The sequence below is a fragment of the Salvelinus namaycush genome, chromosome 9 (genome assembly GCF_016432855.1).
Source record: "Salvelinus namaycush isolate Seneca chromosome 9, SaNama_1.0, whole genome shotgun sequence".
Lineage (NCBI taxonomy): Eukaryota > Metazoa > Chordata > Actinopteri > Salmoniformes > Salmonidae > Salvelinus > Salvelinus namaycush.
In genome coordinates this window covers 16,194,904-16,213,521 of record NC_052315.1, presented here as the reverse complement: position 1 = coordinate 16,213,521, position 18,618 = coordinate 16,194,904, and the positions used below count along the sequence as shown (strand labels likewise).

At 40.6% G+C, this 18,618-nt stretch overlaps 1 protein-coding gene across 2 annotated transcripts in view; it reads left to right on the top strand.

The window, feature by feature from the left end:
• Positions 1-8,267, top strand: part of LOC120053746 (xyloside xylosyltransferase 1-like) — a 105,340-nt gene extending 97,073 nt beyond the window's left edge. For both annotated transcript variants that reach the window (XM_039000966.1, XM_039000965.1), the window contains one exon: positions 6,735-8,267. In XM_039000966.1, coding sequence (XP_038856894.1) covers positions 6,735-7,131 — 397 coding nt within the window. In that variant the 3' untranslated portion in view covers positions 7,132-8,267. The remainder of the gene's footprint in view (positions 1-6,734) is intronic.
• The last annotated feature ends 10,351 nt before the right edge of the window (positions 8,268-18,618 follow it).

Here is an 18,618-nt window from a genome sequence, read left to right as displayed (position 1 = left end):
TTCTTCATGCCTATACATGGGCACAAGACCTATTAGTATACATACACGTCATACACCTTCCTCTGGGTGTCAAGAAGGCTGTGAGAGAAGAAATGAGGTGATTATCTCGATCTGGGATGGAATAAATCCTCTTGGAATGACGTGTACCCAATTTCCGGTACTCTGAAGAACGCAATTTGGACAGTGGGGTTGCCTTTTGTTTTGCTGACGTTATATGCGACTATTATTTCCGGCTTTGATTTTATTTGATACATGTCACCATATCATCGTAAAGTATGTTTTTTCAATATAGTTTCATCAGATTATTGAAATTTTTTCGGGAGTTTTGCCGTGTTCCGTTCTCTTCCGTTTGTTTACATGGAGAGATCCGTGCAACCCGGCTAGCGCGCTTGCTAAATGGAGAGAGAAAGTTGCCATTCTGAATCCAAACAACGACTCATCTGGACAAAGGACACCTTGTTCAACATTCTGATGAAAGATCAGCAAAAGTAAGACCCAATTTATGATGTTATTTCATATATCTGTCGTAGTCGCCGGCGCCCAAGTGTTTCTGGCTATTGTGCTAAGCTAATATAATGCTACATTTTGTTTTCGCTGTAAAACACTTAATAAATCGGAAATATTGTCTGGCATCACAAGATGCCTGTCTTTCATTTGCTGTACACTATGTATTTTTCAGAAATGTTTTATGATGAGTAATTAGGTATTTGACGTTGGTGTCTGTAAATATTATGGCTGCTTTCGGTGCAATTTCTGAATGTAGCTGCAATGTAAACTATGATTTATATCTGAAATATGCACATTTTTCGAAAAAAAACATATGCTATACAATAAATATGTTATCAGACTGTCATCTGATGAGGTTGTTTCTTGGTTAGTGGCTATTTATATCTTTATTTGGCCGAATTTGTGATAGCTACTGATGGAGTCAAAAACTGATGGAGTAATAAAAGTGGAGTCTTTTGCTAACGTGGTTAGCTAATAGATTTACATATTTTGTCTTCCCTGTAAAACATTTTAAAAATCGGACATGTTGGCTGGATTCACGATATGTGTACCTTTCATATGCTGTATTGGACTTGTTAATGTGTGAAAGTTAAATATTTAAAAAAAATATCTTTTGAATTTCGCGCCCTGCACTTGAAGTGGCTGTTGTCATAAATGTACCGACGTCGGGCTTGCACGCCAAACAGGTTAAGACAAGTGGCAAATCATTTGTAAAAATACAGAAAAGTAATGCCCCAAGGCAACTGCCCTGAGGGATACCGCACTGTATATATCTGATGTTAGAGAAGCTTTCATTGAAGAATACTCTCTGAGTTCTACTGGATAAGTAACTCTCCAACCATGTGATGGCAAGTGATGTAAAGCCATAACAAGTGAGTTAAAAAATAAAATAATGATCAATAACATCAAAGGCTGTAATCCTTTTTTGTTGTTGTCAATCAGTCATCTGTGTCAGTGCAGTACGAGTTGAGTGCCCTTCCCTTCCCATATCCATGCTGAAAATCAGTAGTTAACTTATTCTTTGAAAAATGCATCGTATTTGTTCAACACTATTTTCTCCATCAGTTTACTAAAAACAGGCAGCAAACTGATTGGGCGGCTGTTAGAGCCAGCAAAGAGGGCTTTACTATTTTTAGGTAATGGAATTACTTTAGCTTCCTTCCACACCTGTGGACACACACACTCCTTTAGGCTTTGGTTAAAGTTTCCCATCTAGGTTGTCTATACCTGGTGGCTTATCAGTGGTCTAAGTCACTGCATCTCAGTGCAAGAGGCGTCACTACAGACACCCTGGTTCGAATCCAGGCTGTATCAAAACCGGCCGTGATTGAGAGTCCCGTAGGGCGGCGGACAATTGGCCCAGGGTTGTCCGGGTTTGGCCGGTGTAGGCCGTCATTGGAAATAAGAATTTGTTCCTAATGGACTTGCCTAGTTAAATAAAAGATGAAAGAGTCATTGAAATGATTGGCTATACTGTTTTGTTATAAATGACCCATCAACTTCAATGCACGATGGAGAGGAATTTAGTTGTTTTCTGCTCATAATATCATTTACATTTTTTCCCCATAGTTTTGTCATTTATCTTGTTTTGGTAATATAATTTCTTCTTTGTTTTGTTAAGTTTAGTCACAACATTTTTCAATTGACAGTATGTCAACCAATCAACTGAGCAGCCTGACTTGTTTGCCACCTTTTTTGCTAAATTTCTTTGAACCACACAATTATTAAATTCATCATCGATCCAGGGGGCGCTAACAGTTCTCACAGTTCATGCACCAGTTCTCACAGGTGCATGTTTATCAACAATTGGCAACAATAATTTGACAAATAGTCCAAGTACTGCATCTGGATTTTCCTCCTTATACACAATAGACCAACATATACATTGTTTACATCTTCAGCAAAAGAGAGCTGAGAAATATTTTGTATGATCTCTTATAAATAACTTTAGGCCCTGCCTTTTTGTACTTTGGCTTTCCTTGTTAATGCCACAATGTTATGGTCACTATAGCCAATGGGAACTGATATTGCTTATGAGCAAAACTGTAGAGCATTTGTGAAGATATGATCAATACAAGTGGAAGTAACAGATCCAACACTATTGGTGTACACTAGTTGGTTAAGTGATAATCTGGGTACTGTTAAAGGCGTTAGTCACAGTAAGAAGCAATCTAAACACACAATACCCAATGACAAAGTGAAAACAGGTTTTTAGAAATTCCTACACATTTATTAAAAATTAAAAACAGAAATACCTTATTTTCATAAGTATTCAGACCCTTTGCTATGACACTCGAAATTGAGCTCAGGTGCATCCTGTTTCCATTGATCATCCTTGAGATGTTTCTGCGACTTCATTGGAGTCCACCTGTGGTAAATTCAATTGATTGGACATGATTTGGAAAGACACACATCTGGCAAAATAAGGTCCCACAGTTGACAGTGCATGTCAGAGCAAAAACCAAGCTATGAGGTTGAAAGAATTGTCCATAGAGCTCCGAGACAGGATTGGTTCGGTACAGATTTGGGAAAGGGTACCAAAACATTTCTGCAGCATTGAAGGTCCCCAAGAATACAGTGGCCTCCATCATTAGTAAATGGAAGAAGTTTGAAGCCAACAAGACTCTTCCTAGAGCTGGCCGCCCGACCAAACTGAGAAATTCGGGGAGAAGGGCCTTGGTCAGGGAGGTGACCTTTATGGTAGAGTGACCAGACGGAAGCTACTCCTCAGTAAAAAGGCACATGACAGCCCGCTTGAAGTTTACCAAAAGGCACCTAAAGAGTCTGACTATGAGAAACAAAATTCTCTGGTCTGATGAAACCAAGATTGAACTCTTTGGGCTGAATGCCAAGCATCACGTCTGGAGGAAACCGCAGCATCATGCTGTGGGGATGTTTTTCAGTGGCAGGGATTGGGAGACAAATCAGGATTAAGGGAAAGATGAAAGGAGCAAAGTACAGAGAGATCCTTGATGAAAACCTTCTCCAGAGCGCTCAGGACCTCAGACTGGGGCGATGGTTCACCTTCCAACAGGACAATGACCCTAAGCACACAGTCAAGACAATGCAGGAGTGGCTTCGGGGCAAGTCTCTGAATGTTCTTGAGTGACCAAGCCAGAGCCCGGACTTCAACCCGAAAATAGCTGTGCAGCAACGCTCCCCATCCAACCTGACAGAGCTTGAGAGAATCTGCATAGAAGAATGGGAGAAACTCCCCAAATACAGGTGTGCCAAGCTTGTAGCGTCATACCCAAGAAGATTTGAGGCTGTAATCGCTGCCAAAGGTGCTTCAACAAAGCAAAGCTGTCATCAAGGCAAAAGGTGGTTACTTTGAAAAATCTCAAATCTCAAATATATTTTGATTTGTTGAACACTTTTTTGGTTACTAAATGATTCCATATGTGTTATTTCATAGTTTTGATGTCTTCAATATTATTATACAATGTAGAAAATAGTAAAAATAAAGAAAAACTCTGGAATGAGTGTCACGCCCTGACCGTAGAGAGCTTTTTATGTCTCTATTTTGGTTTGGTCAGGGTGTGATTTGGGTGGGCATTCTATGTTCATTTTCTGTGTTTTGTATTTCTTTGTGTTTGGCCGGGTGTGGTTCTCAATCAGAGGCAGCTGTCTATCGTTGTCTCTGATTGAGAATCATACTTAGGCAGCTTTTTCCCACCTGTGTTTTGGTGGGTAGTTGTTTTCTGTTTTGTGTCTGCACCAGACAGAACTGTTTTGTGTTGTTCCATTTTGTTATTTTGTTCTCAGTGTTCAGTTTAAATAAATATCATGAACACTTACCACGTTGCGCTTTGGTCCGATCCTTCTTCATCCGACGACCGTTACAATGAGTTGGTGTGTCCAAACTTTTGACTGGTACTGTGTATATATATACATATTTACACTACCGGTCAAAGGTTTTAGAACACCTACTCATTCAAGGGTTTTTATTTATTTTCACTATTTTCTACATTGTAGAATAATAGTGAAGACATCAAAACTATGAATTAGTAACCAAAAAAGTGTTTAACAAATCAAATCTATTTTATATTAGAGAATCTTCAAATAGCCATCCTTTGCCTTGATGACAGTTTTGCAAACTCTTGGCATTCTCTCAACCAGCTTCACCTGGTAGGTCCCACATATGCTGAGCACTTGTTGTCTGCTTTTCCTTCACTCTGCGTACTGACTCATCCCAAACCATTTCCGTTTGGTTGAGGTCGGGGGATTGGGGAAGCCAGGTCATCTGATGCAGCACTCCATCAATCTCTTTCTTAGTAAAATATCCCTTACACAGCCTGGAGGTGTGTTGGGTCATTGTCCTGTTGAAAAACAAATGATAGTCCCACTAAGCCCAAACCAGATGGGATGGCGTATCGCTGCAGAAGCTGTGGTAGCCATGCTGGTTAAGTATGCCTTGAATTCTAAATAACTCACAGACAGTGTCATTAGCAAAGCACACCCACACCATAACACCTCCTCCTCCATGCTTTACGGTGGGAAATACACATGCGGAGATCATCAATTCACCAACACCGTGTCTCACAAAGACACGGCGGTTAGAACCAAAAATCTCCAATTTGGACTCCAGACCAAAGGCCAAATTTCCACCGGTCTAATGTCCATTGCTCGTGTTTCTTGGCCCAAGCAAGCTGGTCTTCTTTTTGGTGTCCTTTAGTAGTGATTTCTTTGCAGAAATTCGACCATGGTCTGATTCACAGTTGATGTTGAGAGGCGTCTGTTACTTGAACTCTGTGAAGCATTTATTTGGGCTGCAATTTCTGAGGCTGGTAACTCCACTGAACTCATCCTCTGCAGCAGAGGTAACTCTGGGTGTTCCATTCCTTTGGCGGTCCTCATGAGAGCCAGTTTCATCATAGCGCTTCATGGTTTTTGCGACTGCACTTGAAGAAACTTTCAAAGTTCTTGACATTTTCCGGATTCACTTCATGTCTTAAAGTAATGATGGACTGTCGTTTCTCTTTGCTTATTTGAGCTGTTCTTGCCATAATATGGACTTGGTCTTTTACCAAATAGGGCTATCCTCTGTATACCCCCCCACCTTGTCACAACACAACTGATTGGCTCAAACGCATTAAGAAGGCACACCTTTTAATTGAAATGCATTCCAGGTGACTATCTAATGAAGCTGGTTGAAAGAAGGCCAAGAGTGTGCAAAGCTCTCATCAAGGCAAAGTGTGGTTATTTGAAGAATCTCAAATATAAAATATATTTTGATTTGTTTAACACTTTTTTGGTTACTATATGATTCCATATGTGTTATTTAATAGTTTTGATGTCTTCGATATTATTCTACAGTGTAGTAAATAGTACAAATAAAGAAAAACTTTTGACCGGTAGTGTACATAGCAACACTTCCCCTGTAGAAATTCCTGTCTTTTCAATAGATGTTACAGTATATCCTTGTATTCTTACTGCCATATCAAATGTGTTGTCTAAGTAAGTCTCAGAAATGGTGAATGTATTAATATTTTCTAATATTAGCAAATTACTCATCTCATGAACTTTGTTTCTGAGGCTACAAAAATTCATATGAGCTAACTTGAACCCTTTCCTGGGTAGCTTATCTAAAACTGAACTCATAATGGTAAGAGATTTTATTTCTAATAATTATATTTCTGATAATAACAAAGAATAGATGCCTTCCCTGGTTTAGCTCGGCTGCAGCAGGGTGCTCTATTCTTCGTGCCAATTCTGCATAGCTGTCTTACTGACCTTTTTTGGTTGGTTTCTTCTGATTGGGATCTTGTCCTGTTATCATGGGGGGGGTGGGGTGAGGATTGTGCTGTCCACTCTGGAAGAGGCCCGATGGTGCAGGGCGGTGTTTCCCCCTCTTCGGATGGGTCATGGAGAAATGCATGATAGGATTCTTTGTCTAGGCTTTCAGCATATAGCAGTATGGTGGTGTGTAGCATTAGAAAACAGTCTTTGTTCTTCTCACTCAAAACGATATCTTTGAGGAGACTGAGGTCTATAAATTTGAATATTTTAGTTGACTTAAAGTGCAGGTGCGATTGTGTCATACTTTTTGGTGTCAATTTGACATCATTAGGCACTAATGATCTCTGTTTCTTTTATCCCAACTAATCCACAACTAGGTAATCACATCTTTACACTACTTCTCTATCTGCATTGTTGTGAACATCCTGCTTTATGGAACAACCTCTTGGTTCTTTCTCTGAACTTCCCCTTAACTCTTTCCCCTCCAGACACACCTTCTGGCAGTACCGTAAGGAGAACCCTCAGTCCCGTGTGGGGGAGCCTCCTCCCGACGGCTTGCCGGGCTTCAACAGTGGAGTGATGCTGCTGGACCTAGGGGCCATGCGGACCTCGGCCCTCTACAACCAACTCCTGGAGCCCAGAAACGTGGCCCAGCTGGCTGACCAGTACCACTTCAGGGGCCACCTGGGGGACCAGGACTTCTTCAGCATGATCGGCATGGAACACCCAGGGCTGTTCCACCAGTTGGCCTGTGGCTGGAACCGCCAGCTGTGTACCTGGTGGAGGGAGCATGGATACGGGGACGTGTTCCAGCTCTATTACCGCTGTGAGGGGCCAGTGTATATCTACCATGGAAACTGTAATACGCCCATACCCGATGACTGAGTTGGGACCTCGTAATGTGTTTCCCTAAATGGTGGGTCTGTTTTGTGGTTAACTCATTGGAAGTTGTGGCTCAAGACTGGGTTCTGGATAGAAAGAAGATATTAGCTACACAACTTTCTGGGTCACAACAAAACTCCAAAAAAGGCCTTAGTTTGGCCATGTGGCAACAAAAGTTTTGGAACCAAAACCATTTCTGTACTGTACCACTGCTACTGTAAACATTGCTCCCACTCCTGCCCCCTGCTGGACAGGTGTGCAATACAGTCAGTACAAGGCATCTCACTCACTCCACTAATGTCAAGTGATGCTAATGATAAACGTGGAGCATAAAGAGACCTTGCTGGTGAAAATTGCCGAATGCCATACTTTGTTCTCTCAGTTCACTTTTTGGAACATTTAACATTCTTGAAAAATGTTGGACTGTGGTATAAAAAAGAATGGTTAGCATGCATAAGAGAAAATGGCAAACCTTCACCAACAAAAATAACTCTTGACATTGAAAATTCCTGACAAACTGTAATAATACCCTGGCGTAATGTATGAGAGAATATGAGCTCATTAGTGTGAGTATTTTATCTGTGCTAATGTGTTTGCTGTGTATCATGGTAGTCTGTCTGGATTTGTCTGTCTCTCTCTCTTTTCTCCCTCTAATCAGCGCAAGATTAGGTGAGGGTTAATAATCAGTGCTCCTTCACTGCCCGCCCCGGAGTAGTGAACTACATGTAGTTCAACTAGTGATTTAACTACATTTTGCAGTAGGTTGGTGGTAGTTTAACTAAATTCAAATCTTGGTAGTGTTTTCAGTAGTTAATTACTTGTTTTGCTATGTAGGGATGTAGATAACTACTGGAATTACACACTAGTTCTTTTGCAAAAATAAAATATATGTGCTGTATGCAATCATTTCATTTCTTTTACAAAGCATCAGACCTGCGTAAATCTCACTTGAAACATAATTTTTGTGTTAAATAGGCAAATTTACACCTTCTGGTTGCATATCACCCCAAAGTGTAGTCTATGGCATTTCAGATTTTTTCATCTAGTAGTGTGGATGTAGTGAAGTACTTTTTCAAAGTAACTTTAGTTAACCTCACTAGGGTATGTGTGACGGTAGCGTCCCACCTTGTCAACAGCCAGTGAAACTGCAGGGCGCCAAATTCAAAACAACAGAAATCCCATAATTTAAATTCCTCAAACATACAAGTATTTTACACCATTTTAAAGATACACTTGTTGTAAATCCAGCCAAAGTGTCCAATTTCAAAAAGGTTTTACGACGAAAGCACACCAAACGATTATGTTAGGTTAGAGCCAAGTCACAGAAAAAGACAGACATTTTTCCAGCCAAAGAGAGGAATAACAAAAAGAGATAAAATTAATCACTAACCTTTGATATTTATCAGATGACACTCATAGGACTTCACGTTACACAATACATGTATGTTTTGTTCGGTAAAGTTCATATTTATATCCAAAAATCTGAGTTTAGGCGGGACGCTACTGTCTCACTTGGCAAAAAGCCAGAGAAAATGCAGAGCGCCAAATTCAAATTAATTACTATAAAATGTACTATAAAAATCAAACTCATTAAATCACACATGAAAGATACCAAATTAAAGCTACACTGGTTGTGAATCCAGCCAACATGTCCAGCCAACAGAATTCAAATAGGCTTTTCGGCGAAAGCAAACTGAGGAGAAAGCTATTATCTGAGGATAGCACCATTGTAAACAGAGAGAGAGAAGCATATTTCAACCCTGCAGGCGCGACACAAAACACAGAAATAAAAAATATAATTCATGCCTTACCTTTGACGAGCTTCTGTTGTTGGCACTCCAATATGTCCCATAAACATCACAAATGGTCCTTTTGTTCGATTAATTCCGTCGATATATATCCAAAATGTCCATTTATTTGGCACATTTGATCCAGAAAAACACTGGTTCCAAATTGTGAAACTTGACTACAAAATATCTCAAAGGTTACGTGTAAACTTCGCCAAAAAATGTCAAACTACTTTTGTAATACAACTTTAGGTATTTTTTTACGTAAATAATCAATAAAATTGAAGACGGGATGATCTGTGTTCAATAGTGGATTAAAACCAACTGTAGCTAGCTTTCTGGTCACACGCTTCTAACAAACAGGACACTTCAAGTGACCCTCCTTCAAGATGGCCGTACTTCTTCATTACACAAAGGAATAACCTCAACCAATTTCTAAAGACTGTTGACATCCAGTGGAAGCGGTAGGAACTGCAAGAAGGTCCCTTAGAAATCTGGTTTCCCAATGAAAACTCATTGACCTCCCGGGTGGCGCAGTGGTCTAAGGGCACTGCATCGCAGTGCTAGCTGCGCCACCAGAGTCTCTGGGTTCGCGCCCAGGCTGGGCTGGGTTCGCGCCCAGGCTCTGTCGCAGCCGGCCGCAACCGGGAGGTCCGTGGGGCGACGCACAATTGGCATAGCGTCGTCCGGGTTAGGGAGGGTTTGGCCGGTAGGGATATCCTTGTCTCAGTATGTAAAAATGTAATAAAATGTATGCACTCTACTGTAAGTCGCTCTGGATAAGAGCGTCTGCTAAATGACTAAAATGTAAATGTAAATGTAAAAGACAGTGACCTCAAAAAAAAAGATCTGAATGGTTTGTCCTCGGGGTTTCGCCTGCTAAATAAGTTCTGTTATACTCACTGACATGATTCAAACAGTTTTAGAAACTTCAGAGTGTTTTCTATCCAAATCTACCAATAATATGCATATCTTATCTTCTGGGGATGAGTAGTTGGCAGTTTAATTTGGGCATGCTTTTCATCCAAAATTCCGAATGCTGCCCCCTACCCAAGAGAAGTTAAGTGAACTATATTTTTCTTAAGGGTAGCTTTAGTGTAGTTTAACTCATTGCAGTGTGAAGTAATTGGTAGCTTGGTAAACTATATTTTCAGAGTAGCTTCCCGAACACTGTTGTTTACCAATGCTGGACTCTTCTCTGGCAGGGTGAGTGGGCAGAGGGGGAGGGGAGAGGGGGATAAAAGAGGGGGAGGGGAGAGGGCGGTACAGGTGAGGGATGATGGGCTACACATACAGATGCTTGGCTCACACACAAACATACACATTTTCGAGTGGGATTTAGCCATCATTGTAACTACATATTGACCCAGTTTTGTATTTGTCTCTGTGTTACCTGGAGCTGACGTTAATATATATGCCATTTAGCAGATGCTTTTATCCAAAGCAACTTATTCATGTGTGCATACATTTTACATATGGGTGGTCCCGGGAATCTAACTGACTATCCAGGCATTGCAAGCTCCATACTCTACCCACTGAGCTACAGAGAGTAGAAGAAACCCCACTCGGGAACTTTGATATGCCAGTAGAGCAGGCTTCCCCGACTGGCGGCCCGTGAATTTATTTGGCGTCACAAATTTTCTGAGCAAATCATTTTTTTATTGTTAGACATAAAAGGCAGTAAAAACGCCAGCAAAGGAGCTCCAAGTGATACAATTTTTAGACATCTGTTCCAAAGTATTCCCACAAATAATAGAGAGATATGTGATTGTATACAAATGGAAGCAAGGTTTGAAATTATTATGTTTCAGTCAAATATTATATCAGTTTGGGCTTCTTGCAGTCAATTTGCAGTTATTTACAAATTATTTGTAAGTTACAGACACAGTTTAATCTCCCATGTTATTGTAATGGTGAGAGGTTAGCATGACACACTACATTATTTATCATTCATTTCTATTGGGCACAAAATAATCTGAAACACGACCAAAACAAACATCAAATGCATCCAACAAATTCGTAGTCACAAGCTTAATGTAGTCATTGCGTGCTATGAATATGGGACAAAATACTTAACTTTTTACTACTTTAATACACATATAAGTGAATGTCCCAATATTTTTGGTCCCCTAAAATGGGAGGATTATGTATAAAAGTCCTGTAATTTCTAAAAGGTTCACCCGATATGGATGAAAATCCACTCAAATTAAAGCTGCAGTTCAACCTCTTAGTTATTGTACCATTTCAAATCCAAAGTGTTGGAGTACAGAGCCAAAGCAACAAAACATTTCACTGTCCCAATACTTTTGAAGCTCACTGTACATAAGTCATCTGAAGGCAAGCTAATGAGGTCACTCTTTTTTGGATTTGGTCCATTGTATGTACCCTGCGAGTCTATAGAGCAGACTAAGTACAGTTGAACCTAGCAATCAGCCTGCAGGTAAGAGGAATCGACTGCTCTGACACATCAACCTGTGTACAGTGTGTTGTGCTGCCAGATCATATCAAGGTTAAGGATAAGCCACTCCAGACTTGTCAATGCACTCCAGAACATATAGAATAAAATGCAATAGGAGAGGTCATCTGCTGTTGTATGATGACGGAGCCAAAGTCATGTCTTTTTTTAATTTGTTGAGTGAGACTGAATCACTTGTATTTTGTGTTGTTTTTTGTGCTTGTCAAGTTAACGTCTAGTTTTGGCTCTGGGTTATGTCATTTAAATGTTTTTGTGTTGCTGCTTTTGTACTGTACTTTTTTTGTTTTTGAAAGGTTAACCATTGTCTCATTTAGGTTATGTGGATATGCATATGATTATTAGCTGTGTTCTGTTGTATTGTGGTAGTGTCAGTGCCACTCGTTTGTGTCATATTGTGCAATGAAATTTCAAAGGGAAGGGGTTCAGAAGACCCAACTATACTTTCTCTCAAGTGTCTTTAAATTATCTGGCTGCATTCCAAACCACTGAATGGCTGCAAATGCTCCTGTATTGAATGTAGAAACCCCAAAATGTTATGTTTTCTTCAAGGGCATATTCAGCAAAAACGGGTACTCAACACAATGAACATATATGCACTACGTACTGTATTTTGTTTTAAATCGCAATAATGCAATCTGTGCACAGCATTTTCATAACCGGTCTCCTCGAAGATATCACTTTAACATTGACTGACAAGGAGTATGTCATATTTCTATTCCGCATTCTTCTCTACATTGAATGGGTAACCACGTTGTCACTTCTGATACTTCTCTGTAACATTTACCTTTGCCATCTTGAAAGGATCTCTAATCAGTCTTTCACGTACCTTGGTTTTTATAATATTTGCTGAATAAATCATCAAAACATTTTGGACATTTGTGTTTCATGCTATCGTAATGCTAAATTAAAGTAACATTATGAATAGAGTAGATAATCTGTTTCATGTGAAATTCAGACAAAGGCCTTGTCCCAAATCGACAAGGATGCTGCCTTTTTGTGGCCACATTTCAAGGCAGGACTAAAGAGAATAAGGTGCATTTTGAAGGCCGATTTTGAAGTCCGCTTCCAATGTGTCTTTCGCCATGTAGGATATTCATAAATGGCAGAATCTGATTATACTTTTTTGCAAAGTAGGTTGTTTTGTTTATTTTAGTTAGTATTATGAATATATTTAGCATTTTGGGATCTTTTTATTTTCATCTCGCACATTCAAAGTTTGTTTGCGTGTACCGCCAGAAAGAAGAAGAGGAGGAAGAAGAAATGAATGGCTGACAAAAGTCCCCGCTTCAGAGAACATTTAACAGAGAGCATATGGAATAACTTTGTCAAATGTGAGTATAATGTTTGTGCTAACAAAATTATTTTAAAATATTCAACAAATTCCTTTATTATTAAGTTTTTTTTATTCAATCATTTGAACATACAACGCCGTGTTTTCTTTTATCAGCCCACTAGCCAAGCTAGCTATCCAGCTAACAATTTACACAATGATCTAATGTTCGTTGCTAGCTGGCTAGCAAGCAATCTCATCCAAATGAGTTTATCAGCTCTTTAGATGAACAACTAAACTGACTAATTGTGAATTCAGGAATGTTTAAATTATGAAGGCCCGGAATATTTTTAAATCCTGGTGAACTTGCTAGCCAGCCAATGACAAATGTAGCAAATATGTTTTTCAATATGTTTATAGGGACTCAAGATGGCAACTGAACTGATAGCTAGTTCACTTCACTTAATTTGCAAACACATTCCCGACTGGTTTGTAAGTTAGAATTTTTAAAATCATTAGCTGATTAAAAACATAAGAAATGCATCTAGCTGCAGTTCTGCTCAATCGAGGCTTAATAGGTAGCCAAGTCATTTGTGTATTGATTCTTACATTGTTTCATATGTACCACAATGGTAGATGAAATAAGTAACATTTATGATTAGAGTAGATTAGAAGAAAATCTGTTCCATGAGAAATTCTGGAAATATAACCTGTGAAAAACCTCCAGGTTGATGACACAAGACTTATAAATGTCATAGTCAGTAGTAAATCCTTTGATTGATTTAGCAGTATATGAGTTTTGTCAACTAGCCAGTACATCACACCACTCCCAGAAAAGACATTGGCTCATGGTGTCTCCAGGAAAGTCCTATATTCTAGTTCTAACTCAATAGTGTCACTTTTCATACCTCTCTGTTGCTTCATGTCAGGCGCTACACAGATTATCTGTGATGACAGGGTAACGTGTGCCTCTAAACAACAGTTGTGGGTGTGAGAGAGACATTACCTATTTCAGTCACTTTACTCCCACACATGCATTTCCCTCATCCCAAAGTGCTAGTCGCTTGGTAGCATCTCTGTAAGGCCATTCCACACAGATCAACAACCAGTAACCTTGCCTTCCAACCTGTAGAGTAAGGTGAATTTCACAAGCCGTTTCCTACAGTAGGGGAAGTGGGGTTAGTTGAGCTACCCCTTGATTCTAGGAAACCATAAACAAAATTAATATTGTGACTAAATATTAAGGAAGAGGTCATCATTTCATGGAGTCTGTGAAGGAATAAGCTACATGGAAAAAGTGGTAAGCAAGTTAGGTCTGTAGAATAGTGAAAACTCACTTTGTCTGAGGATCAAAGATAATTAGTGTAGGGGTCTATGACCCTACTATTGTCCCGGGTTTGTGGCTGTCTAGATCCCTGCTGTTTGTTGTTTTCAATCTTTCCTGTGACCTGCTCTGTCTCTATCACACGTGAAGGATCTTTTAAATGAAAAAAAGAGTTCTACAAGCAGTTGTTACAACAAGAAAATACCTTCAAGTGTTTTGTCCAAATACTGATGGATTCAGCAAATAAAAAAATGGACAACCTGACCAGAGAGGTTCAGGACCTGAAGAACAGTTTGCAGTTCTCCCACGGTCAGCTCGATGTGTTGAAACAGGAGAGCGGCAAGTTCTGTGTGTGAATCCAAGATAACCTCGAGGGACAATCAAGGCGGAACAACATGGTTGTGGACGGAATTGCAGAATCTCCACATGAGACCTGGCTGGACTCTGAGGACAAAGTGAGTGAAATGATCTCTGAGAAATTAAAACTGGACCACAGGAAGATTGAGGAGTAGCGCGCCCATAGGACTGGAAACCCACCACCGTCCCAGGTGACAGACCCAGACTGATAGTGGTCTGCTGAATGTATATTTTTTTCTCTTGCTTTGTTTGCTCTTTTCAGTATTATGTCTATCTCTGATAAGCTACCCAGGAAAGGGCTGAAAATAGACCATATTAATTGGTGTGGCCTTAGAAATAAGGTTAATGAAATCAATAACTTGCTGACATCAGATAACATTAATATATTAGCAATTTCTGAGACTCACTTATATAATTCATTTGATGATACAGCAGTAGCAATACAAGGATATAACATCTATAGAAGAGACAGAAATGCTTATGGGGGAGGTGTTGCTGTACAGTTGTGGCCAAAAGTTTTGAGAATGACACAAATATACATTTTCACAGTCTGCTGCCTCAGTTTGTATGATGGCAATTTGCATATTCTCCAGAATGTTATGAAGAGTGATCAGATGAATTGCAATTAATTGCAAAGTCCCTCTTTGCCATGCAAATGAACTGAATGCCCAAAATACATTTCCATTGCATTTCAGCCCTGCCACAAAAGGACCAGCTGACATCATGTCAGTGATTATTTCGTTAACACAGGTGTGAGTGTTGACGAGGACAAGGCTGGAGATTACTCTGTCATGCTGACTGAGTTTGAGTAACAGACTGAAAGTTTCAAAAGGAGGGTGGTGCTTGGAATCATTGTTCTCCCTCTGTCAACCATGGTTATCTGCAAGGAAACACGTGCCGTCGTCATTGCTTTGCACAAAAAGGGCTTCACAGGCAAGGATATTGCTGCCAGTAAGATTGCACCTAAATCAACCATTTATCGGATCATCAAGAACTTCAAGGAGAGTGGTTCGATGGTTGTGAAGAAGGCTTCAGGGTGCCCAAGAAAGTCAAGCAAGCGACAGGACCGTCTCCTAAAGTTGATTCAGCTGCGGGATCGGAGCCCCACCAGTACAGAGCTTGCTCAGGAATGGCAGCAGGCAGGTGTGAGTGCATCTGCACGCACAGTTAGGCGAAGACTTTTGGAGTATGGCCTGGTGTCAAGACGGGCAGCAAAGAAGCCACTTCTCTCCAGGAAAAACATCAGGGACAGACTGATATTCTGCAAAAGGTACAGGGACTGCTGAGGACTGGCATAAAGTCATTTTCTCTGATGAATCCCCTTTCCAATTATTTGGGGCATCCGGAAAAAAAGCTTGTCCGGAGAAGACAAGGTGAGTTAAGCATCCTGAGACCATTCATGTGTGGGGTTGCTTCTCAGGCAAGGGAGTGGGCTCACTCACAATTTTGCCTAAGAACACAGCCATGAATAAAGAATGGTACCAACACATCCTCTGAGAGCAACTTCTCCCAACCATCCAGGAACAGTTTGGTGACGAACAATGCCTTTTTCAGCATGATGGAGCACCTTGCCATAAGGCAAAAGTGATAACTAAGTGGCTCGGAAAACAAAACATTGATATTTTGGGTCCATGGCCAGGAAACTCCCCAGACCTTAATCCCATTGAGAACTTGTGGTCAATACTCAAGAGGCAGGTGGACAAACAAAACCCCATAAATTCTGACAAACTCCAAGCATTGATTATGCAAGAATGGGCTGCCATGAGTCAGTATGTGGCCCAGAAGTTAAATGACAGCATGCAGGGTGGGTTGCAGAGGTCTTGAAAAAGAAGGGTCAACACTGCAAATATTGACTCTTTGCATCAACTTCATGTCATTGTCAATAAAAGCCTTTGACACTTATGAAATGCTTGTAATTATACTTCAGTATTCCATAGTAACACCTGACAAAAATTTCTGAAGACACTGAAGCAGCAAACTTTGTGGAAATTAATATTTGTGTCATTCTCAAAACTTTTGGCCACGACTGTATATATTCACAGCCATATCCCTGTAATGGTTAGAGAAGATCTTATGTCAAGTGTTATTGAAGTGTTGTGGTTGCAGGTTCACTTGGCATATCTCAAAATCAAATCAAATCTAAAGCCTTTTCTCCTGGGGTGTTGCTATAGGCCACCGAGTGCTAACAATCAGTATCTAAATAATATGTGAAATGCTTGATAGTGTATGTGATGTAAACAGAGAGGTCTACTTTCTTGGGGACCTGAATATGTAATGTAATCTGGTTCAGGGTATTAATCAACCTACCAGGGTGTTTACAAACACTACAGGAACACATGTATCGATCAAATTTGTACTAATAGCGAAGAACTTTGTTCTAAAGCTGTATCTGTACCCACGTGGTGTTATTATCAACTCAGCAAAAAAAGAAACGTCCTCTCGCTGTCAACTGTGTTTATTTTCAGCAAACTTAACGTGTGTAAATATTTTTATGAACATAACAAGATTCAACAACTGAGACATAAACTGAACAAGTTCCACAGACATGTGACTAACAGAAATGGAATAATGTGTCCCTGAACAAAGGGGGGGTCAAAATCAAAAGTAACAGTCAGTATCTGGTGTGGCCACCAGCTGCATTAAGTACTGCAGTGCATCTCCTCCTCATGGACTGCACCAGATTTGCCAGTTCTTGCGGTGAGATGTTACCCCACTCTTCCACCAAGGCCCCTGCAAGTGCTGGGGGGAATGGCCCTAGCCCTCAACCTCTGATCCAACAGGTCCCAGACGTGCTCAATGGGATTGAGATCCGGGCACTTCGCTGGCCATGGCAGAACACTGACATTCCTGTATTGCAGGAAATCACGCACAGAACGAGCAGTATGGCTGGTGGCATTGTCATGCTGGAGGGTCATGTCAGGATGAGCCTGCAGGAAGGGTACCACATGAGGGAGGAGGATGTCTTCCCTGTAACGCACAGCATTGAGATTGCCTGCAGTGACAACAAGCTCAGTCCGATGATGCTGTGACACACCGCCCCAGACCATGACGGACCCTCCACCTCCAAATCGATCCCGCTCCAGAGTACAGGCCTCGGTGTAACGCTCATTCCTTCGACGATAAACGTGAATCCGACCATCACTCCTGGTAAGACAAAATCACGACTCATCAGTGAAGAGCACTTTTTGCCAGTCCTGTGTTCCTGGTGTAACTCAGGAAGTTGTTGTTGCAATCCTGTACCTGTCCCGCAGGTGTGATGTTCGGATGTACCGATCCTGTGCAGATGTTGTTATACGTGGTCTGCCACTGCGAGGATGATCAGCTGTCCGTCCTGTCTCCCTGTAGTGCTTTCTTGGGCATCTCACAGTACGGACATTTCAATTTATTGCCCTGGTCACATCTGCAGTCCTCATGTCTCCTTGCAGCATGTCTAAGGCACATTCACGCAGATGAGCAGGGACCCTGGGCATCTTTCTTTTGGTGTTTTTCAGAGTCAGCAGAAAGGCCTCTTTAGTGTCCTAAGTTTTCATAACTGTGACCTTAATTGCCTACTTGCCCTGTAAGCTGTTAGTGTCTTAACGACCATTCCACAGGTGCATGTTCATTAATTGTTTATGGTTCATTGAACAAGCATGGGAAACAGTGTTTAAACCCTTTACAATGAAGATCTGTGAAGTTATTTGGATTTTAACGAATTATCTTTGAAAGACAGGGTCCTGAAAAAAGGGAAGTTTCTTTTTTTGATGAGTTTATATGTATAGGTAAAAAAAAGTGAATGGAGGGCTCAGCTCACACAGAACTGGAAAACTCAGCTCACATTCACTCCACATTCACTCTGGAGCTAGTCCCTGACAGTTATTTTTTATCCATATTTCAATCAGCTTATTATCCATATATCAATCAGCTTAGTATCCATATTTCAATCAGCTTATTATCCACATTTCAATCAGTTAGCTTATTATCCAAATTTCAATCAGCTTAACACATCCTTCCACACTCACACAACCACACACAACTTTCATATTCACTCAGTACTATTCCCAAACACACTCTGTAGTCTCCCTTATTACCCATGTGCATCTTCAACGATTCGCTTGTTGTTTCTTCCTATGCACCATATGTATCTCTTATACATATACAGTATAGTAACACCACATGTTATTGTTAGTGGCTGCAGACCACGTAGACTCTTCTCTTATAAATGCCTACAGACAACTGTCAGCGGGGCTTTCCATGGGACCGTTATGCCCTCACACTAGTCTTCTCATAAGAATAG